At 42.8% G+C, this 25,158-nt stretch overlaps 1 protein-coding gene across 1 annotated transcript in view; it reads right to left on the reverse strand.

Annotated features, from left to right (window-relative positions):
- The window catches only part of zbtb33 (zinc finger and BTB domain containing 33), a 36,498-nt gene extending 15,022 nt beyond the window's left edge, over positions 1-21,476 (reverse strand). Inside the window, 1 exon segment of the mRNA XM_072595500.1 lies at positions 21,244-21,476. Within this exon segment, the coding sequence (XP_072451601.1) occupies positions 21,244-21,250 (7 nt within the window). The 5' untranslated portion in view covers positions 21,251-21,476.
- Between the last annotated feature and the right edge of the window lie 3,682 nt (positions 21,477-25,158).

A 25,158-nucleotide genomic window follows, 5' to 3' on the forward strand; every position in this document is an offset into this window, starting at 1 on the left:
AGGAAGAGGTGGGGAGTGGTGCCAGTGTAATTACGGAAGATCAACTGTTCTACGTAGCCAACAAAGAGACAGGCATAGCTGGGGCCCATACGTGTGCCTATGGCTACCCCTTTGGACTGGAGGAAGTGGGTTGATTCGAAGGAGAAATTGTTAAGGGTGAGGGCCAGTTTGGCCAAAGGGTACTGTTGGGGACATCTGGAGAGGAAAAAACGAAGGGCTTGGTGGCCCTGGTCATGCAGATGGAGGTGTAGAGGGATTGGATATCCATGGTGAAGATGAGGCGTTGGGGCCGGAGAAACGGAAGTCTTGTAGAAGGTGGAGGGCATGGGTGGTGTCTTGGAGGAGGTGGCCCTCCAACGCATCTCGTCCACATCCCGCACCTCCGCCCTCAGACCCCACCCCTCCAACCGTAACAAGGACTGAACGCCCCTGGTGCTCACCTTCCACCCTATCAACCTTCGCATAAACCAAATCGTCCACCGACATTTCCGCCACTTCCAAAAAGACCCCACCACCAGGAATATATTTCCCTCCCCACCCCTTTCCACCTTCCACAAAGACCGTTCCCTCCGTGACTACCTGGTCAGGTCCACGCCCCCCTACAACCCACCCTCCAATCCTGGCACTTTCCCATGCCACCACAGGAACTGTAAAACCTGTGCCCACACCTCCTCCCTCACCTCTATCGAAGGCCCTAAACGAGCCTTCCACATCCATCAAAGTTTTACCTGCACATCTACTAATATCATTTATTGTATCCTTTGCTCCCGATGCGGTCTCCTCTACATCGGGGAGACTGGGCGCCTCCTAGCAGAGCGCTTTAGGGAACATCTCCGGGACACCCGCACCAATCAACCACACCGCCCCGTGGCCCAACATTTCAACTCCCCCTCCCACTCTGCCGAGGACATGGAGGTCCTGGGCCTCCTTCACCGCCGCTCCCTCACCACCAGACGCCTGGAGGAAGAATGCCTCATCTTCCGCCTCGGAACACTTCAACCCCAGGGCATCAATGTGGACTTCAACAGTTTCCTCATTTCCCCTTCCCCCACCTCACCCTAATTCCAAACGTCCAGCTCAGCACTGTCCCCATGACTTGTCCGGACTTGTCCTACCTGCCTATCTCCTTTTCCACCTATCCACTCCACCCTCTCCTCCCTGACCTATCACCTTCATCCCCTCCCCACTCACCTATTGTACTCTATGCTACTTTCTCCCCACCCCACCCCCCTCTAGCTTATCTCTCCACACTTCAGGCTCTCTGCCTTTATTCCTGATGAAGGGCTTTTGCCCGAAACGTCGATTTCGCTGCTCCTTGGATGCTGCCTGAACTGCTGTGCTCTTCCAGCACCACTAATCCAGAATCTGGTTTCCAGCATCTGCAGTCATTGTTTTTACCTAGTGAAAAGGCAGCCTACTTGCAGACCTCCATGGAAGAGCATTTGAATAGTATCCAAATATTGCCCAAGACAACTTCAGTGCATCACCTTTGGGGGAAGATGTTTTGAAATAACTCAGCAATCCCTACCACTCCATTCAAGTCAGGAATTTCACTATGATAATGATACAAAATCACGCACCTCACTAATTGGACCATCCCACTGCAATGAAGAGATATTTACATCAAATAATATTAACCATTTGTCATATTAAATGTTATTCTAGGAGCTCTTTGTTGTTGAGTATATGACACAGTATCAAGCCTCCAAAATGGAATAATCCAAGTTCAAGCTGAGCATGCAACACACAAGTATACAAATTATGAGCAGGAGTAGGCCACTCATCCCCTCCATCTGCTGCGCCACTCTATAAGATCATGGCTGATATGAATATGATTCAACTCCACTTTCCTGCCAATCCCCTTTTACCTCAATTGTCAGTCACAAATCAACTTACCACTGCCTTAAAAATATTCAAAGACTGGTTACCACTGCTCTCGAGAGAACCTCTCAAGTCTCTGGGAGAGAAAAATATCTCCTCAGCTATGTCTTTATAAAAGACACGCTATTTTTAAATTGTATCTGTGTTTTCTCATTTCACCTACAAGGTGAATCATCAATTCAGAATCCACTCTGCCAAGACCCCTCATTCTTAATTGTTTCAATAACATCATCTCTCACTCTTCTAGATTCCAAGAGATTCAGAACCACAGCCTGTCTAACCTTTCCTCATAGGATAACACCCTTATCTCAGTAATTAGTTGACTGATCTTTCTCAAAACTGCTTCTGATGAACTCTTGAAATAATGAGTGTTCTACAAAATGGCCTGTACAATTGCAACCCTGACTTTATTTGATTCCTCTTGAAATAAATGAAAGCATTCAATTTGCGTTTCTAATCACTTGTGTTTGTGCTTACCAACTTTATCTAATTCATGCATCTGTACACCCATCACACACAATGACTCAAGAGTTAGACAATCATTCTTAACAGTCATTTTCAATTGATTATAAGTATCTTTTTCAATTACATTTGTGGTATCCCACTTCTTTTTATCCTGAAGGTAATGATTCTTTGAGGAGTGAATTGCAAGACTCATTCAATGAGGAATATCACAGAAAAGCCCAATTCTGTACTCAACAATATTGTGCATAGTCACTTTTAGCAGGTGGGAATCACCATAAGGTAACTGGGTCTGACAACCATAATCAATCTTATCCTCCAAGGTCAATGGGCTGTACTGTCCAGTACTGTCCAGGCTGAGATCAGCCAACTTTGCATTGTGCTGAGGTGCTTATGCTTTACATGATTCATCTACGCACTACCTTTGTTAGTTAAAATTTGGAACTAGAGTGCAAAGGTACAAGTTTTTACTGCAGCCTTTAGTAAGCCAATGAGTTTATCATAAAGAGGATTTGTACATTGGGTATAATCTTCCAGGCCAGTGGTGGTATACCTGGAGACAGGAAGTGAATTAAATTTGATGCGAAGATAGCAGGTCAGGATCTTGCCTGAGTTCAGTTCTGGGCGGGAAGCTTAATATTCTCACCTTACAACAAACTGAGGTTCTTAAGTGGACAATTAAACTCCACTTAAGGGCCTACGCCTGTTTGGGTTGCAATTACTTCAGTTAGAGAGATGAGAAAGATTCAAGTGACTCAACTCTTTAACAAATACTATCAGATTGTCAGATTTCTTTTTAAATTAATTCATGGGATGTGGACACAGTGGCCAGGTTAGCATTTACTGCCAACCTGTAATTGTCCTCGAAGTGATGATTGAGAGCAACCATTTTTAATTACTGTCATTCACGGGATGTAGTACACCCACAATGCTGTTAGGAAGGGCATTCCAGGACATGTGATCTAATGATAGCGAAGGTAAAGCAACATATTTCAAAGTTAAGATGGTATGTTGCTTAGAGGGGAAGTTGCAGATAGCAGTGTTCCCATGCATCTACTTCCAGATTGTAGTTTGTAGCTTTGAAATGTCCTGTCAAAGCAGCCGTGGCAAGAAGATAAAGTATAGCTTGTAGATGTTGCATACAGCTGCAACTGTGCTTCAGTGATGGACGGAGTGAATGTTCAACTGGTAGCTGGAGTGCCAAACAAGCGGACTCTTGTACTGAATAGTGTTAAGTGTGATCAGAGTTGTACTCATTCAAGACACCCCTGACACATGCCTTGTTGATGATGATTAGGCTCACAGAAATAATCATGAAAGTTACTTGCTGCTGGATGCCTATCTTCTAACCTGCACTTGCAGTCAGTATTTATATAATTGGTTCAGTTCAGTTTCTCATCAAAGGTAACCTCCATGATGTCAACAGAGGGAGAGTTCACTACTGGTAATGCCAGTGAATGCTTTTGGTTGAAATGTGTGTGCGCACTTGTGCCCTCTCAATCTGCACTGAATTCTACTTACAGCAGAGACTGACAACTGAGAACCAATCCCCAACCTCACTTCTAATTCAACTGTACCCCCTACCCCCGTGAGCCCAGCAGTTTCTTTTCCCCTTGGTGAGCCTTTGTCCTGAGAGTTCAGAAAACATTGTCCCACAATAGCCACAGCCTCTGCCTTCAATCTTCCAAATTCTGGAGCTGTTGGCCTCTGATTGGCATGGAGCTGCCGCCCAATCAGCTGCCTGACTGCCGGAAGAACTAACGGGCTTTCTCATTTCATTAGGCTGTTGGTTTCCTACTCAAAGTCTCTCCCACTTTCAGACTTAGTCCAATCATCATTATGCAACTAGCAGAGACAGTCAAATTAAACTTAAGCAACTTCATCATCTCATCCATCCCTTGCATGTAATTCTATCTCATATTTCCCATGCCATCCCATTTTTCGAATGATAAATCACTAAATGACTTAGAAGCCAAGATGACTCACATTTGCCCAGCCTGAATCCAGCCATAAAGTTTCCAAATGGTTACATTTGAATTCATATCATTTGCCTCTTAATGGAGGTTCACACAAGACAGATTGCCCCAATAATCATTATTGTGTGTAAACAGTATTTTGAATCTTCCAAAGCATAATCAACAAAGCTTAGATTACATGCAAATGATTTGAGTCTGAACAGCAGTTACACATGTGGATACATATACACTCAAAAGATGATTTGGATTTATTTAATATATTACTATATCCAATGATATTACCATATCAGTTACCATATGTTGTCAAAACATTTCACATTCAATGAATTATGACCAAACATGTAAGTAAATATAATCCACAACCAATTTTTTTTGCAATCAACAATTAATTGAATTACTATCTTCAGAGGGAGAAACCATTGATCAGGACACTAAGAAGTCTACCTACTTTTCTTCCAATTCCATAGAATCTTTAATATTTAACTGAACAGGCAGACCCTGACTCAGTTTAATGCCGCATTCAAAGAGCAACAACTTGGCGAATACTGAAATATCAGCTCAGATTTGTGAACCAAGAAATAATGGCTAGAATCAAACATGATCAAAAATCATAAGACAATAATGTTCGGCGTGGAATCTTCGGGTCCCAGAACCAGAGGACATGGCATCAGGAAGGAATTTTAATTTGCCAGGATGGTTGCAAACCAGAAGACTGCTACGCAACCATCTCCACCAGAATTTAGTTCTGGGTAAGTACATCCAAGCTCAACTGCAAACTGAGACCCTTAGTTAGGAGAAAGTGAAGACTGCAGATGCTGGAGATTAGCATCAAAACGTGTGGCACTGGAAAAGCACAGTAGGTCAGGCAGCACCAGAGGAGCAGGAGAGTCGACATTTCAGGCATAAGCCCTTCATCCTTATGCCTGTTAGTCAATTAATGACCATTTCAGGGCCGATTCCGACCTGGGCTGCAATGATCTCAACTTGAAGCAAGACATAAAAAGAAGTCAGCCGACATGACTGGTTTACTAGGGCAGGCAGGCTGTCAGTGGTTGTTGATGTAGGGATCTGTGAAACCTCAGATTTTTGACACAGGGAAGAGAGATGCCTACTGAGTGCTACCCACCTTGCCCTCTTTTCAGCACGAATCTCACCTCACAAGATCTCTACTCCCAACAAACTCAACTATTCTGTAGTCACCCTCTAACTTGGCAATCCTGGGACTGTTGCACTGGCAGAAGCTATGGTGTGTACCATGACGATGGGAAATACTTTTGGCAGACAGGGTCCTAATACCAGTAGAAAGCCACCAGGTGGCTGAAGATCCAGAGGGATTCCACAGCCAACCAAAGCGCATAGTTCTCTGTTCTACCTTTGAACTTAGTATGTAAATGGAAAGATACTTCCTATATTCTTTAATAGATGCTTAAGAAAGTATGTAATTATTGGAATAACTGCCTTACAGTTAGTTCTTCTATAACATGATGGTTGCATTCTTGTGCAACCTGTGTTATACAAAAATCACACTTTAGAAACAGTGCCTCCATTCGTCAATCGCATTATAGTGAATTTGTGTTAACAAAACACCCGTTAGAGGAGAATGACCTGTATTTACATGAGATTTCTTAATTAACAACTTTGGGATGGCAGACTTTTATCTATCAATTATGTCTTGCAATTTGAAGTGTCTTTCAATTTATTCTTCTCACCATCAGTCCTTTGTATCAATGCTCAAGAATACACTATTGTCCCACAATAATAATAATTTCCTCATCTATATCAGTAAATCCTCAACATCACCAATAAAAAACTCCTCTACCAAAATCCACAAAAGCAGAATAACTTAATCAGTGAACAGTCCTGTTTCAAATATGCTAATTCCAAAGCTTTTTTTTCTGGCCTTTAAACAAACCAATATATTTCAAAATTCTTCGCTTCAAACTTCAGACTAAAAACACTCCAGAGACAGTCCTTTAACCATGTGAAAGTCAACAGAGATGTGACAGTAACAATGACATAAACAATTTTGCAGTCAGCAGCAATCCAATGGCAACGAATCCAATCCATTCATTATTAATCCACTTGCCCACAGACCACTATCTTTTGCATAGTGTGATTAAAAACAAATCATACTGATAATCACAAAAAGTTTAACTGTATTAATTTTAAATTAATGACTTCTGGGTGTTGTTTATTCCTATGAAAAGGGGTGTAAAAATAAACGATGCTCGAAACATGATTTTATACTGTATCCACTTCATGAGGTGTTAATGAATGTTTGCTCATACTATGAGGGTTTATGACCAAATTAACATTAAACCATTAGCTTAGTGGAAGTTGGGACAAGTTTATCTTTTAATTTCGTTCAAAAGTTTTTGAACAGGAAAAGACCTGACTGAGGTCAGAAGCAAGTACAGTATCTCCCACAAAAGGGGATGTTCAGAGCAGTTAAAGAAATGGACTACCTCAGTGAAAGAGGGTAGTTTGTGAAACTTCTAGACCTGGAGTGTTTGGTTGGAGCTCTGCAGATTATTGAAACACTAAGATGGTCTAGGATCTCAGTTATAGGAGTGGTCAGGGAAAAGGCCTCATAGTTCACAGGACCAGAACTGAGAATTAATTAAGTCAAATATAAAGATTTGTAAGGAAAGGAATTTCTCTGGACATGTGTGTAAATTATGTCATTGGGCAGCAGATAGAATTTTATCTTACCACGTATTTTAAAACCTTTCAAACTGCTTTACATTCATATAGCTTTGTTTGGTTACTCTTATTTTCATTTCTTTTAAGTGTAGTAAACTTCTATTTTATTGTTAAAACCAAATCTGCAGCCTTATGTGCTTATTTTCAGAGGAAGACTGTAACCTAAGAAAAAGATCAATCAAGTCAGATTTAATTCTGAAATCTGACTTGTCCAATGGTAACATCAGCGTGGCATCATAACAATAGGAACTTGCAATAACGAGAAACCCATTTTTCTGCAAGGTTCTTACAAGTGATATGGAACATTAATGAATTGGGCAAGCAACTGTGCACCCCCTAAATAATCAGATTAAATAGCTTTTAATGAGCTGTACAATATCAACACGATGGCGTTCATGTTCAAATATTTAATTCAATACCAAGTATGTTCATAAAATGAAATAAGGGGAAGGAAGTAAAACTGGATTGAGAGAGAGATAAAAATAAGTAAAACTGAAACTTAATATTATATACAATCATCTAAACTGAACTAAGTTCTATAGAAATAAGATAACCTGTACACAATTGTAAAAAGTTAAAAATCAAATTTATTTGGACGCACATCAGCTGATGAAGAACAGCACTCTGAAAGTTAGTGCTTCCAAATAAACCTGGTGGACTATAACCTGGTGTTGTGTGATTTTTTAACTTTCTCCACCCTAATCCAACACCAGCTCCTCCACATCAATACTTGTACAAGTTAACTTGCTGTGCAAGAGTGGGTGTTCAACAGTAATTAAGACTTAAAAGGGTGTTTCAAATTCATTTATATTTGAATGGTCAAAACATCTTTTTTTCTGGCAAGTTTATTGGGTATGTAGTGGCAACTTCATACTCTGTCATATGCATCAACAGCAAACCTCTCAGTAAGTTACTATTATAGTAAAACTTCAAGAGGAGCATAGAATCATAAAGTCATAGAGATGTACAGCATGGAAACAGACCCTTCGGTCCAACCTATCCATGACGACCAGACATCCCAACCCAATCTAGTCCCACCTGCCAGCACCCGGCCCATATCCCTCCAAACCCTTCCTATTCATATACCCATCCAAATGCCTCTTAAATGTTGCAACTGCACCAGCCTCCATCACATCCTCTGGCAGCTCATTCCATACACGTACCACCCTCTGCGTGAAACAGTTGCACCTCAGGTCTGTTTTATATCTTTCCCCTCTCACCCTAAACCTATGTCTTCTAGTTCTGGACTCCCTGATTCCAGGGAAAAGACTTTGCCTATTTATCCTACCCATGCCCCTCATAATTTTATAAACCTCTATAAGGTCACCCCTCAGCCTCCGACGCTCCAGGGAAAACAGCCCCAGCCTGCTCAGCCTCTCCCCGTAGCTCAAATCCTCCAACCCTGGCACATTCTTGTAAATCTTTTCTGAACCCTTTCAAGTTTCACAACATCTTTCCGATAGGAAGGAGACCAGAATTGCACGCAATATTCCAACTGTGGCCTAACCAATGTCCTGTACAGTTGCAACATGACTTCCCACTACTCAATACTCTGACCAATAAAAAAAAGAATACCAAACACCTTCTTCACTCTCCTATCTACCTGCAACTCCACTTTCAAGGAGCAATAAACCTGCACTCCAAGGTCTCTTTGTTCAGCAACACTCCCTAGGACCTTACCATTAAGTGTATACGTCCTGCTAAGATTTGCTTTCCCAAAATGCAGCACCTCGCATTTATCTGAATTAAATTCCATCTGCCACTTCTCAGTCCATTGGTCCATCTGGTCAAGATCCTGTTGTAATCTGAGGTAACCCTCTTCACTGTCCACTCCACCTCCAATGTTGGGGTCATCTGCAAACCAACGAACTGTACCTCTTATGCTCACATCCAAATCATTTATGCAAATGACAAAAAGTAGAGGACCCAGCACCAATCCTTGTGGCACCCCACTGGTCACAGGCCTCCAGTCTGAAAAACAACCCTCCACCACCACCCTCTGTCTTCTACCTTTGAGCCAGTTCTGTATCCAAATGGCTAGTTCTCCCTGTATTCCACGAAATCTAACCTTGCTAATCAGTCTCCCATGGGGAACCTTGTCGAACGCATTACTGAAGTCCATATAGATCACATCTACTGCTCTGCCCTCATCAATCTTCTTTGTTACTTCTTCAAAAAACTCAATCAAGTTTGTGAGACATGATTTCCCATGCACAAAGCCATGCTGACAATCCCAAATCTGTCCTTTCTTTTCCAAAAAAATGTACATCCTGTCCCCCAGGATTCCCTCCAACAACTTGCCCACCACTGAGGTCAGGCTCACCGATCTATAGTTCCCTAGTTTGTCTTTACCGCCCTTCTTAAACAGCGGCACCACGTTTGCCAATCTCCAGTCTTCCAGCACCTTACCTGTGACTATCGATGATACAAATATCCCAGCAATCACTTCTCTAGCTTCCCACAGAGTTCTCGGGTACACCTGATCAGGTCCTGGGGATGTATCCACCTTAACCATTTCAAGACATCCAGCACTTCCTCCTCTGTAATCTGGACATTTTACAAGATGTCACCATCTATTTCCCTACAGTTTTTATCTTCCATATCCTTTTCCACAGTAAAAACATGATGCAAAATATTCATTTAGTACCTCCCCAATTTTCTGTGGCTCCACACAAAGGCTACCTTGCTGATCTTTGAGGGGAAAGGGAGGACTGCAGATGCTGGAGATCAGAACTGAAAATGTGTTGCTGGAAAAGCGCAGCAGGTCAGGCCCTATTCTCTCCCTAGTTACCCTTTTGTCCTTAATATATTTGTAAAAACCCTTTGGATTCTCCTTAATTCTATTTGCCAATGCTATCTCATGTCCCCGTTTTGCCCTGATTTCCCTCTTAAGTGTACTCCTACTGCCTTCATACTCTTCCAAGGATTCATTCGATCTATCCTGTCTATACCTGACATATGCGTCCTTCTTTTTCTTAACCAAACCCTCAATTTCTTTAGTCATCCAGCATTCCCTATACCTACCAGCCTTTCCTTTCACCCTGACAGGAATATACTTTCTCTGGATTCTCGTTATCTCATTTCTGAAGGTTTCCCATTTTCCAGCCGCCCCTTTACCTGCAAACATCTGCCTCCAATCAGCTTTTGAAAGTTCTTGCCTAATACTGTCAAAATTGGTCTTTCTCCAATTTAGAACTTCAACTTTTAGATCTGGTCTATCCTTTTCCATCACGATTTTAAAACTAATAGAATTATGGTCGCTGGCCCCAAAGTGCTCCCCCACTGACAACTCAGTCACCTGCTCTGCCTTATTTCCTAAGCGTAGGTCAAGTTTTGCACCTTCTCTAGTAGGTACATACATCCACATACTGAATCAGAAAATTGTCTTGGATGCACTTAAGAAATTCCTCTCCTTCTAAACCCTTAACACTATGGCAGTCCCAGTCGATGTTTGGAAAGTTAAAATCCCCAACCATAACTACCCTATTATTCTTACAGATAGCTGAGATCTCCTTACAAGTTTGTTTCTCAATTTCCCTCTGACTATTAGAGGGTCTATAATACAATCCCAATAAGGTGATCATCCCTTTCTTATTTCTCAGTTCCACCCAAATAACTTCCCTGGATGCATTTCCGGGAATATCCTCCCTTAGCACAGCTGTAATGCTATCCCTAATGCCACTCACCCTCCACTCTTGCCTCCCTTTCTATCCTTCCTGTAGAATTTGTATCCTGGAGCATTAAGCTGCCAGTCCTGCCTATTCCTGAGCCATGTTTGTGTAATTGCTATGATATCCCAGTTCCATGTTCCTAACCGTGCCCGGAGTTAATCTGCCTTCCCTGTTAGTCCCCTTGCATTGAAATAAATGCAGTTTAATTTATTACTCCTACCTTGTCCCTGCCTGCCCTGACTGTTTGATTCATTTCTGTTCTCAACTGTACCAGTCTCAGGTTGATCTCTTTCCTCACTATCTCCCTGGGTCCCACCACCCCACCTTAGTTTAAATCCTCCCAAGCAGTTCTAGCAAATCTCCCTCCCAGTATATTAGTTCCCTTCCAATTTAGGTGCAATCCGTCCTTCTTGTACAGGTTACTTCTACCCCAAAAGAGATTCCAATGATCCAAAAATGTGAATCCTTCTCCCATACACCAGCTCCTCAGCCATGCATTCATCTGCTCTATCCACCGATTCCTGCCCTCACTAGCTCGTAGCACTAGGTGTAATCCAGATATTACTACCCTTGAGGACCTCCTTTTTAAATTTCTGCCTAACTCTCAGTAACCTCCCTTCAGAATCTCAACCTTTTCCCTTCCTATATCGTTGGTTCCAATGTGGACAATGACCTCTTGCTGGCCCCTCTCCCCCATGAGAACATTCTGTACCCTCTCTGAGACATCCTTGATCCTGGCACCAGGGAAACAACACACCATTCTGCTTTTTCGCTGCTGACCTCAGACTACAGAATCCCCTAAAACAATTGATCTCTTGGAACCCAACATACCCCTCGTTGCATTAGAGCCAGTCTCCATACCAGAAACTTGGCTGTTTGTGCTACGTTCTCCTGAGAATCCATCACATTTTCCAAAACAGCATACCTGTTTGAAATGGGTATATCCACAAAAGACTCCTGCCCTAAGTGCCGACCTCCCTTACCCTTCCTGGAGTTAACCCATCTATGCGACTGTATCTGAGACTCCCCCCCCCCCCACTTCCTATAACTGCCATCCATCACATACTGTCGCTGTTGCAAATTCCTCATCGCTTCTATCTGTCTCTCCAACTGATCCACTCGATCTGATAAGATTCGCATCCAACAGCATTTATGGCAGATATAATCCGCAGGAACCCTTAAACTCTCTTTAAACTCCCACATCTGACAGAGCAAAGCATTTAGAATTGCTACTTCCTAATTAACATGTGTACAGCTGCTGGAATTTCCTGTCTGATTTACTCTTTAATAATGGTGTACACTATTAGCAACATTTATTCAGCCTACTTTTCTTTTTCTGTTATTCATATTGCAGTGCCTGAACCTCACCTTCCTAACAAGCAGTCTGTTCAGGTGAATTTAGGTACTTATCATCTATGTGTTCCACAATGACATAATCAGCCCCCAAACTTACTGCCCTCGTCCACCTTTTTCTCTGACGCATCTGCTGCATCTTCTGTTGCTTTGACGTGAAGGTGTGAATATTTTCATCAGGTCAACACTGAACACAATCAAACCAATCTTACATCTCTGGGGGCATCCATGTTACTTTGTATGTTACTTGCATCCACCTTCCATACTAGGTTCTCTTGTTCACTAGTGGTGCATATATTTGAAATCATGCTTTGTCTACTTGAACCTTTCATCCCACATCCCTATCATTACATCCACTGTCTTCCAGCTCCTGAACACTGCCTGCCTGCCTGCCAAATTTCCTACCACTCCCCACTGCTGATTTAACTCTTTTTTTCAATCTTTCATAGAATATGGGCTTGCTGAGTAGGTCAGGATTTATTCCCTCTCCCTACTTGCCCTTGAGAGGTACACTAAACTCACTTCTTTAACAGCTGCAGTCCAGATGATGTCGGCACACTCACATGCTGTTAAGGATAAAATTCCAGGTTTTGACCCACAACAGGAAACAAACAGTTTCCAGACAAGATAGTGTGCAGCATGGAGGGGATCTTGTTGTTCACAATGTTCCCACAGGCCTGCTGCTACTATCCTTCTAGGTGGTACAGGTTGTGGGTTTAGATGGTGCTGCTAAAGAATGTTTTATGAATTATCATATTGCATCTTGTAGATGATACACACTACTGCTACTATGTGCCAGTTACAGACAGCATTAGCAATATAAAATGGTAGGTAGGATGCAATCAAGCAAGCTGCTTCATCCAGGATGGTGTCAAGCTTGTTGAATTTTGGTCGAGCCACACAAATTTAGACAAATGAAAAGTGTTCCGTCACACTCTTTGCTTATGCTTTGTAACAGGTGGCTAGGTTTTAGGGAGTTAAGGGAGGAGTTATTCAAGACAGATTTCCCAGACTCTGTCCTACTCCAACAGCCACAGTACTTGACTGGTCTAGTTCAGTTTCTAGTGAATGGCAATTTCAGGATGTTGATGGTGGAAAATTCAGCAACGTTAATGCCATTTAAAATTTTGGGGAGATTGTTAGCTTCTCTCTTGTTGAACACAGTCATTCCCTGGCATTTGTGTGATGTGAATGTTATTTGCCATTATTCATCTTAAACCTGAAAGTTGTCCAAGTCTTACTACATAAGAGGATAATATTTTCCAACATTGTCCTCATATGCCTTCTTCCAAAACTGCAGCAAAACTAAAACATAATTTTCATATTCTCTTCAGCATAAGATCTAGAACCTTCCCTTCTCCACATCCAATTATCAATCCCTTAATAATAATACCTACTAGTTCCCTATGCCACAGGGAATCTGCTTTAAGATCACTGCATCTTTTTAAAAATTCTTCAAAACATTGCTCAATCTGAATTACCAAGCTGTATTTCCTTGTTCACCCTTTTCATTTGTTCCCTACCCCTAAAATCTGTGATTAGATGTTAATTATTCAATCACTTATCCTTTTTGGAACATTTCCCTAAATCACTTTGCCCTGTTAATTTGCTTCTTGCTGCGAAAAGCCCTAAAAAAAACTTACCTCCTTAACTCTGCCATGTCTTTGATCTCCTCATCCACCCCAATGTTATAAATTTCGTACTTTTCCTTCTTGCTGTGTGCCTCACTTCTCCTCCATGTTATGTGCTCCAAATCTTTACTGGCATGTGTGGAGCTCATTACTAATGAATGCTGCTGTATTCCAAATTGGTGCTGGCATAAACAGAATTCATTGCAGGGTTTGGCTTCCCACCAGCACAAATTTGGACACATACCACTATAATCCTGCAGACTTGAAGCTGAATCACCTCGAATCTGGACTCTCACTATTGGCCCATGCCCTCTGAGTGATCTGACGATCAGCCTTTGTTCTTGCTTCAATTAATCTTTCTTTTACATTTGCAAACTAACACCTACTGTTGGTATCCTATTGAGAATGTAGTATCATCATTGCATCTCCATAGAGATTCAATATGATTTTCAAGCCGGTCTTTCAAATTCAACATTAAACATGGATTCAATCAGCGTGGAAGTACAAGTCAAAACTGATCTCAGTGCTTTTGGTTCACCCCAAAAAAAAAGACTCTGTTGCTATCTAACTTTCATTCAGTTCAATACACAAGGTCCAGTAATCACCCATACAAACATTTAATGGAACTGCCCTGTTGTGTTAGCAGAGACAAAGTAGTACATTAGCCACGCATATTACAAAAATAATTAATTGAAAAATTAATTGACACAGGCTATCTTTTTTTAAACCAGAAATAAACAAGTGTTGGTGTGAATAGAGACAAAGCAATTGATCTGGAGGCATACATTGATTTGGATCACCACACTGTGGCCAATTTACATGTCAGTTTGCTCCAGTTGAACCGACGTGGGCTTTCTTTGAGAAAGATTTGAAATCCAACACCATTTTCTGGTCAGGCTTCAGTGTAAATTTACTACTCAGTGTAAAAATGGTTGATTTGAGTTAAAAATAAACAATAACAGATCTATGCTAACTAGCCCATCCTCACAGGTGTTAACATGTCAGAGTAATACAGTCACATGCAAGTATCAATTCTCATCAGCTGCTTCTAACAGTAAACAATATGTGATAGCCGTCGTGTTTAAACACAACTGCAGCTCAAACCTGCTTGAAAATGTACTATTACTAATTAAATGAAAGGATGAATTTCAAGATTTGGTGTGATGTGTCACTGCAAGACTACCAAACAAAATATTTAAAAGGGATTCATAAAACTCTGAGAAACATTGAAAGTTCAAAGGCTGTGGTCCTACTTTAGTACCTCCTGTATATTACTGGGCAAGGATTGTACAACAAAATTCAGAAGATATAAGCACTTAATGACATTCCAGTGGTTTTTTTTTTAAATTCTTATATGAGATTAAAGACGGTCAGCATGGTTTTGTGAGGGGCAGGCCATGCCTCACTAATCTTATTGAGTTCTTTGAGGAGGTGACAAGACAGTTTAATGAAGGTCGAGCAGTGGATGTGGTGTATGTGGACTTCAGCAAGGCATTTGAAAAGGTTCCCCATGGTAGGCTCATTCATAAAGTCAGGAGGTATGGGATACAGGGAGATTCGGTTATCTGGATTCAGAATTGGTTGGCTGACAGAAGGCAGAGAGTGATTACGGATGGAAAGCATTCTCCCTGGAGGTCAGTGTTGAGTGGGGTCCTGCAGGGCTCTGTTTTTGGGACTCTGCTCTTTGCAGTTTTTATAAATGACTTGGATGAGGAGGTTGAGGGGTGAGTTAGTAAATTTGCAGATGACACAAAGGTTGGAAGTGCCGTCGATAGTATCGAGGGCTATTGTAGGCTGCAACACGATACAGACAGGATGCAGAGCTGGGCTGAGAAATGGCAGATGGAGTTCAATCTGGATAAATGCGAAGTGATGCATTTAGAAGGTTAAACTCGAATGCTGAATATAGGATTAAAGACAGGATTCTTGGAAGTGTGGAGGAACAGAGGGATCTTAGTGTGCAAATACATAGACCCCTCAAAGTTGCCACCCAAGTGGATAGAATTGTTAAGAAAGCATATGGTGTTATGGCTTTCATTAACAGGGGGATCGAGTTTAACAGCCGCGAGGTTTTGCTACAGCTCTACAAGTCCCTGGTGAGACAACACTTGGAATATTGTGTCCAGGTCTAGCTGCCCTACTGTAGGAAAGGTACAGAGGCTTTGGAGAGGGTGCAAAGGTTTACCAGGATGCTGCCTGGACTGGAGGCCTTCCCTTATGAAGAGAGGTTGACTAATCTCAGACTTTTCTCTCTTGAGAGGAGGAAGGGAGGTGACCTGATCGAGGTATACAAGGTAATGACAGGAATGAATAGAGTCAAAAGCCAGAGACTTTTCCCCAGGGCAGGAGTGACTGGCACAAGGGGTCATAGTTTTAAGATATTAGGAGAAAGGTATAGAGGGGACGTCTATTCTTTATGCAGAGAGTTGTGAATGCATGGAATGCGTTGCTAGTGGTGGTGGTGGAAGCAAAGTCATTAGGGGCATTTAAGCGACTGCTAAACATGCACATGGACAACAGTGAACTGAGGGCTGCGTAGGTTAGGTTATTTTATTTTATATTAGGATTAATCCTTGACACAACAGCGTGGGTGCTGTACTTTTCTATGTTCTATGTGGGTGTTGCTGATGGGGTGAGCATTTATTGCCCATCTCTAATTGCCCTGGTGAAAGTGGTGGTGAACTGCCTTCTTGAATTGCTGAACTCTTTGGGGTGTAGAAACACCCACAGTGCTATTTGGAAGGGAGTGTCAAGATTTTGATTCATAACAGTGAAGAAATGGTGATACAGTTTCAATTTCAAATTGCATTGGGACATGGATTGCTTCAGTATCTGACTCAGTCACAAATGACAATCATCAGTGAAAATACCCACTTTTGACCCTAAGGAGCAAAGATCATTGACAATGCAGCTGAAGATGCATTAAGGCACTACTCTGAGTGACTCCTTGAGACTGAGATGATTGATCTCCAACAACTACAACCATCTTTCTTTGTGTTGATATGACTTCAAACAACAGGGGTTTTTTTCTTGATTTCCACTGATGCCAATTTTGCTAAGGCTGGTTGGTGCCACACTCAGTCAACTGCTGAATCAAGTTGAGGTCAAGGACAGTCACCTTCACTTCCTCTTCAGTAAAGTTTTGTCCATACTTGGACAAAAGTTGTAACAAGGTCAAGAGATGAGTAGGTCTCACATAACCCAAACTGAGCATTGGTCACAAGATTATTATTGACTAAATGTCACTGGATAGATTGTCAATTAAAGTTTCCATTGCTTTGCTATGATCAAAATAGATGAAGGGGGTGGTATTTGCCAAATCAGATTTGTCCTGCTTTTTGTGGACAGAACATACTTGGTCATTTTTTTACATTGCTGGGTAGAGGACAGTGTTCAAACTGTACTGGAACAGCTTGGCTAGTGGTGCGACTGGTTCTGACCTAAAGTCTTCAGTACAGTTGTCAGAATATTATCAGGGCCCATTGACTTTCCATATTCAGTACTTTCAGACATTTCTTGATATCAAGTGTACTGAATCAAATTGACTCAAGACTGGCATCTATGATGGTGAGGACCTCAGGAGGCAACCAAGATTCAGCATTTCTAACTGAAGCAGCATGTAAATGCTTCAGCCTTCACATTTGCACTGATATCCTGGGCTTGCCCCATCATTTAGTATGAGGATGTTTGTGAAGCTTCCTCTTCCAGCGAGTTGTTTAATTGTTCAACATCACTCACAACCAGACGTGGTAGGACTATAGAACCTAGATCTGATCCATTGATTGTGGGATCGCATGTTGCTTACATTGTTTGATTTACTTGGCTTAGAGATTTTAGAGTCTATTATTAAGGATGAGATTGCGACATATAGGAAGTTTATGATAAAACAGGGCATAGTCTGCACAGAAAGACTTCAGAAATCTAAAACATGAAGTGATTTAGGAGTCTTCACTCAGGATTTTCTGAAAATGAAGGTTCATTTGGCAGTTAGGAAGGCAAATACAATGTTAGCATTCATTTTGACAGGGCTAGAACATAAGATGTACTGCAGGAACTGTATGAGGCTCTGGTCAGATCGCTTTTGGAATATTGTGAGCAGCTGTAACCTCGTATCTTAGGAAGGGGGTCCAGAGGAAGTTTACAAGAATGAATGAATGGCTTGTCATCCGGGGAGTGATTGAGGACTCAATGGAATTTAAAAGGATGCAGGGTGATCACATTGAAACTTATAGAATACTGAAAGGCCTGGATAGAGTGGAAGTGGAGAAGATGTTTTCACTAGCAGGAGAGACTAGAGCCCTAGGGCACAGTCTCAGAGTGAAGAGATTTTCCTTTGGAATTGAGAGGAGGAGGAATTTCTTCAGTCAGAGGCTGATGATTCTGTGGAACTCATTGCCACAAAGGCTATGGAGGCCAGTCACTAAGCATATTTAAGACAGAGATTGCTCTCTCATTAGTCAAGAATCTAAGGTTACAGGGAGAAAGCAGGAGACTGAGGTTGAGAAACATATCAGCCATGATCAAAAAGTGGAGTGGACTCGATGGGCCAAATGGTCTAACTTCGGTCTTATATCTTTTGGCCTTATGAAACCAATTTATCAGCTGAGGGCAGAGGTTGGGGTTGGTGACAATCAGCAAGCGTCCCTGTTTCATCTGACACCATGTCTGGAGTCACTGTTTAGTACTATGATGGCAACTCCCATGTGACTGTTTCCCACTGCTTCATCACCTCTGTTGGATCTATCCTGCTGGTGAAAGAGGACACACCTAGGAATGTTGACGTCTGATGTATTATCTGTAATAAGTGATCTCCTAATTTTGACACAAACTCCTAAAAGTTTATAAGGAAGACTACAGGGTTAACTGGGCTATGTGTTATTGTCATATCCGATGCCTTGGTCAATACCAAGTGAAGGTGGTAATTGTTCCAATTTCAAAACTACTATCAAACTTTGTTGCAATTAGAAACAACTTAGTGGGTTGCTAGCCTATTTTACAGGGCAGCTAATTATGGGCCTGAAGTCGCATATAGGCTAGGCCACATGAGAATGGTAGATTTTCCTTCCAAAAGGACATTAGTGAAGCTGGTGGTGGTCAATGGTTAATTGTTACCATTAGTTTTTAATTCAAGATTTTATTAAACTCAAATTTCACCACCATTCATATCCAAGTAGTCACAAAAGTTTTTTTTTAGATTACTTACATTGTGGAAATAGGCCCTTTGTCCCAACAAGTCCACACCGACCCTCTGAAGAGAACCCACCCAGACACATTCCCCTACATTTACCTAACACTACGGACAATTTAGCATGGCCAATTCACCTAGCCTGCACATTTTTTTTGGACTGTAGGAGGAAACCGGATCTCTCGGAGGAAATCCATGCAGACATGGGAAAAATGTGCAAACTCCACACAGACAGTTGCCTGAGGTGGGAATTGAACCCAGGTCTCTGGCGCTGTGAGGCAGTAGTGCTAACCACTGTGCCACCCCATAGTTCAACCACCATACAAAAGATAATGCTCCTCACTTCCCATTTCTGCACGCTCCTTCTCACCTTCCCTCTCTCCTCTCCTTATCACTGTGCATAAGTGGCCAGGTTACTTCAAAGTACTATTTCTCTCAGAATGCTGTGTGGACTCAACACCCTGGATCTACAAAATGCAAGAGACACACTGGCTCCTTTGCAGTTTGAACCTGCTTGTCCATCCAGGGAAAATAAATGTGGCAAAGTGCTGATTAGTTATTCAGCTCTTCATAGTAAAGATAGCCAGGCCCATTCCAGGTCTCCCTTTCTTGCAACAATCCAGTAAGAGACCACTTGACATTTCTTACAGTCTCTTACAGTAAGAGACTGTAATAAGTGAAGGCTCTATAGGAAACCTATATTTAACCTCCATACTATAGTAGCATTAATGTTACATATTTTTATCTTATTTAAATTAATAAACTTATATCATTTACTACTGTCTCTGTCACTCAACTTGACCAAATGACCATGGATAACTGAGGAAACATAAAAACTACTTTTTCTCTCTCCAGCTCTCAATTTATTCCAACCCAAATTCCAATCTTAAGTGAAATTTGAGCTAACGCAGGTTTTACTGATACCCAAGCCATTGGGAGGAACACAAACTAACAGGCTTGTGCCACAGAAATGGAAAATGGTCAAGGTAGTTGTGAAGGACTCCATGCCTTAAGATAGTTCACTTTCTGGGAAGAAGGTGTTTGGTATGCTTTCCTTTACTGGTCAGAGCATTGGGAAGTCATGTTGCAGCTGTACAGGACATTGGTTAGGCCACTTTTGGAAAATTGCATGCAATTCTGGTCTCCTTCATATCAGAAGGATGCTGTGAAACTTGAAAGGGTTCAGAAAAGATTGACAAGGATGTTGCCAGGGTTGGAGGATTTGAGCTATAGGGTGGGCTGGGCTGTCTTCCCTGGAATGTCGGAGGCTGAGGGGTGACCTTGTAGAGGTTTATAAAATCATGAGGAGCATGGATAGGATAAATAGATAAGGTCTTTTCCCTGGGGTGGGGGAAGTACAGAATTAGAGGACATAGGTTTAGGGTGAGAGGGGAAAGGTTTAAAAGGGATCTAAGGAGCAACTTTTCCACATAGAGGGTGGTGTATGTATGGAATGAGCTGTCAAAGGAAGTGGTGGAGGCTGGTACAATTACAGCATTTAAAAGGCATCTGGCTGGGTTCAAAGGGATATGAGATAAGTGCTGGCAAATGGGACTAGATTAGGTTAGGATATCTGGTCGTCATGGACTAGTTGGACCGAAGGGTCTGTTTCCATGCTGTACATCTATGATTATGGCTGTAAGATGTGAAAGATATATACAGAAAGAATGACATGAAAGGCATCCTCAAAGTTACAGCAATCAGCATATGTAAAACAATACTTTAGCAAAGTATAGATCAGAAACTGCAATTTTTGTGAATGCTTAAATTCAGATTACATTTTGTTCCACTGTAAAGGTTTTGACACTAATATAATTTTATGGTATGGTTTGGCAGCTATCTATTTGAAAATAAAATTTATACCAATTAAATAAACATGATAAAAATCAAGTAGGAGTTTGTGTGTTTTTCAAAACAGACATTTTAGGACACTTTCCTCAAAAGTTTTGCAACAAACAAAAACAAAATGTACAAATCTAAACAGCGGACAATACACAGTTGGTATTCCACAAGCACATCAAGGATACTTCTGGCACGCTTCAGGGGTCATGCATCTGAAGATAACATTCATCCTGCTATAACTAAGGTTCCTTTTTTCCCTACACTAATCATGAAGGAACAGGGTAATGAAGAAAGAAAATCAAAACTGTGCAATAAACGAACACTAAAACTGCATGCCTGCATTCAGACCAAGTATTTTAAACGCCCACAGGACAGTTGTGCCTTTCAGAGTAAAGGCCTAGAGAGGCCTGCATGGAAACATCCCACCAACATTTATCATCACAATGTAAACATATAAACAAATAGAAGACTCTAGTGCTGTATTTTTTTAAAACTCTTGCCTTTTTTTTACTTCTTGTGCTGTCTACCTCCTGACTCACCAGTCATTTTCTTTAAAGGGGGAAACAACCATTCATCTGAAGATACAGCTCTCCAGCCAGGGAGGAAGGGAAAGGGAGGGAGATGGGGAATTATCCCGTCCACAAATACATCACCTCAGAAAACAAATATTTAGATGTGTTTATAAAATGCCAAGAAGCAAATAATGACAAGAGTGACAGGCTTTCCTCTTCCTGGTTCATTAAAGGTGGCGTCGTCGCGCCGATTTCCGACTCAAAGCCACTTTATTTTCCCTCCCCGCCTCAGGTCGAGTGTTGTAAGAACCCGTTTACAATCTCACAAAAGAAGACAGGAAGTTCCTGGTAATTTAATTTGTTATTTTTCTCTCTGACTGTACTCACGGTTCCTCCTGGGCCTTGACAAGCGAGCAGAAGAAAAGAAGAAAGAGCCCGTGCTGCCCGCAACGCCGCCCGGGGTCTGCAGAGGGCGCAGATGAGGCGGCTCTGGCATGCCCCTCCCCCCCGCAGGAACCCCACAGCAGATACAGTACACACTGAGGGCAGATATACAGAGAGGGAGATATGCACAGAGAGGGAAAGAGAGACTTAGAGGTGGATACAGGCATAGTTAAAAATCACACAATACCAGGTTACAGTTCTACAGGTTTATTTGGGAGCACTAGTTTTCAAAAGCTAGTGTTTCCAAATAAACCTGTTGGGTTATAGCCTGATGTTGTGTGGTTTTTAACTTTGTCCATCCCAGTCCAACACCAGCTCCTCCACTGGTGAAGTCCACATTGATGCCCTGGGTTAGCACTGCTGCCTCACAGCGCCAGGGTCCCAGGTTTGATTCCAACCTCGGGTGACTGTCTGTGTGGAGTTTGCATATTCTCCACATGTCTGCGTGGGTTTCCTCTGGGTGTTCCGGTTTCCTCCCACAGTCCAAAGATGTGCAGGTCAGGTGAATTGGCTGTGCTAAAATGCCCATAGTTGTTAGGAACATTTGTCAGAGGGGGGTGGGTTACTCTTTGGAGGGTCAGTGTGGACGTGTTGGGCTGAAGGGCCTGATTCCACACTGTAGGGAATCTAATCTAATCATGGATACAGGCACAGAGGGTGATATATATAGCAAACTGGAGAGAAATACAGATATACACTAGAGGGGGTTGCAGACATATATAGAGGGGGATATAGGTTAAAAACAATGACTGCAGATGCTGGACACCAGATTCTGGAGTAGAGTGGTGCGGAAAAGCACAGCAGTTCAGGCAGCATCCGAGGAGCAGGAAAATCGATGTTTCGGGCAAAAGCCCTTTATCAGGAATACAGGCAGAGTGCCTGAAGGGTGGAGAGATAAATGAGAGGAGGGTGGGGGTGGGGAGAAAGTAGCATAGAGTACAATAGGTGAGTGGGGGTGGGGGTGGGGATGAAGGTGATAGGTCAGACAGGAGGGTGGAGTGGATAGATGGAAAAGAAGATAAGCTGGTAGAACAGGTCATGGGGACAGTGCTGAGCTGGAAGTTTGGAACTGGCGTGAGGTGGGGGAAGGGGAAATAAAGAAACTGGTGAAGTCCACATTGGTGCCCTGGGGTTGAAGTGTTCCAAGGCAGAAGCTGAGGCGTTCTTCCTCCAGGTGTCGGGTGGTGAGGGAGCGGCGGTGAAGATGGCCCAGGACCTCCATGTCCTCGGCTGAGTGGGAGGGGGAGTTGAAATGTTGGGCTACAGGGCGGTATGGTTGATTGGTGCGGGTGTCCCAGAGATGTTCCCTAAAGCGCTCTGCTAGGAGGCGTCCAGTCTCCCCAGTGTAGAGGAGACTGCATCGGGAGCAACGGATACAATAAATGATATTGGTTAATGTGCAGGTAAAACTTTGATGGATGTGGAAGGCTCCTTTGGGGCCTTGGGAGGAGGTGTGGGCGCAGGTTTTGCAATTCCTGCGGTGGCAGGGGAAGGTGCGAGGGTGGGAGGATGGGTTGTTGGGGGGCGTGGACCTGACCAGGTAGTCACGGAAGTAACGGTCTTTGTGGAAGGCGGAAAGGGATGGGGAGGGAAATATATTCCTGCTGGTGGGGTCTGTTTGGAGGTAGTGGAAATGTCAGCAGATGATTTGGTTTATGCGAAGGTTGGCAGGGTGAAAGGTGAGCACCAGTGAGAGTTCTGTCCTTGTTATGGTTGGAGAGGTGGGGTCTGAGGGCAGAGTGGGGGAGTGGATGAGATGCGTTGGAGGGCATCTTTAACCACGTGGGAAGGGAAATTGCGGTCTCGAAAGAAAGAGGCCATCTGATGTGTTCTGTGGTGGAACTGGTCCTCTGGGAGCATATATGGTGGAGGCGGACGAATTGGGAATATGGGATGGCATTTTTGAAGGAGGTAGGGTGGGAAGAGGTGTAATCCAGGTAGCTGTGGGAGTAGGTGGGTTTGTAAAAAATGTCGGTGTCATGTTGGTCATCACTAATGGAGATGGAGAGATCCAGGAAGGGGAGGGAGGTGTTAGAGATGGTCCAGGTAAATTTAAGGTCAGGGTGGAGTGTGTTGGTGAAGTTGATGAATTGCTCAACCTCCTCGCAGGAGCACAAGGTGGTGCCAATGCAGTCATCAGTGTAGCGGAGGAAGAGGTGGGGAGTGGTGCTGGTGTAACTACGGAGGATGGACTGTTCTACGTAGCCAACAAAGAGACAGGCATAGCTGGGGCCCATACGGGTGCCCACGGCTACCCCTTTGGTCTGGAGGAAGTGGAGGATTCGAAGGAGAAATTGTTAAGGGTGAGGACCAGTTCGGCCAAACAAATGAGAGTGTGGGTTGAAGGGTATTGTTGGGGACGTTGGGAAAGGAAGAAACGGAGGGCTTGGAGGCCCTGGTCATGGTGGATGGAGGTGTAGAGGGATTGGATATCCATGGTGAAGATGAGGCGTTGAGGACCGGGGAAATGGAAGTTTTGGAGGAGGTGGAGGGCATGGGTGGTGTCTTGAATATATGTGGGGAGTTCCTGGACTAGGGGGGATAGGACAGTGTCGAGGTAGGTAGAGATGAGTTCAGTGGGACAGGAGCATGCTGAGACAATGGGTCGGCCAGGGTGGTCAGACTTGTGGATCTTGGGAAGGAGGTAGAATTGGGCAGTGCGGGGTTCCCGGACTATGAAGGAGAAACAGAACTGCAAATAGATACAAACATACACAGCGAGGAAGATACAGACATATACAGAAGGAGGTATGCAAAGAGAACGAGAATGGGAGATAGATACAGATACACACTGAGGAGATATGGACATATGCAGCAGGGAATGAATATATATATATATAGACAGATGTAGAAACATGCAGATGCACACAGACAGGAAGATGTATACAGAGAGGGAGGTTCAGACATATACAGAATGAGCGGTCTAGAGACAGGTACTTACTGATATACACACAGAGGGAGATACAGTCATATAGAGAAGAACATATGTACAAAGGAAGGGAGAGATCTGGAGACAGATGTACACAGAGAGGGAGATATATAAAGAGAAGGCGATACACACATACACAAAAGGAGATGTCTACAAAAAGAGGGAGCAATCTAGAGACAGACAGATACAGGTATATATAGACACACAGAGAGAAGGAAATACAGATATATGGATTGGAAGATATACACAAAGAGAGAGAGATCCAGAGCCTGATACAGATATATAAAGATATACACAGAAAGGGAGATATGGACATGTAGAGTGGGAGATATATACAAAGTGAGGATCTAGAGACAGGGAGATATATACAGGGGGAGATATATACAGAGACAAAGATAGATATATACTGAAGGGCCATATATCAAGAAAAGGAGCAATCTTGAGACGGACAGATACAAATATATACAAAGGGAGGAGATATAGAGAGATGGAAAGAGAAATATACACAGGGGAGTGGGAGATATACAAAAGGAGCGAAATCCAGAGATAATATAGAAAGAGAGGGTAAG

Source organism: Chiloscyllium punctatum, chromosome 25 (genome assembly GCF_047496795.1).
Source record: "Chiloscyllium punctatum isolate Juve2018m chromosome 25, sChiPun1.3, whole genome shotgun sequence".
Taxonomy (NCBI): domain Eukaryota; kingdom Metazoa; phylum Chordata; class Chondrichthyes; order Orectolobiformes; family Hemiscylliidae; genus Chiloscyllium; species Chiloscyllium punctatum.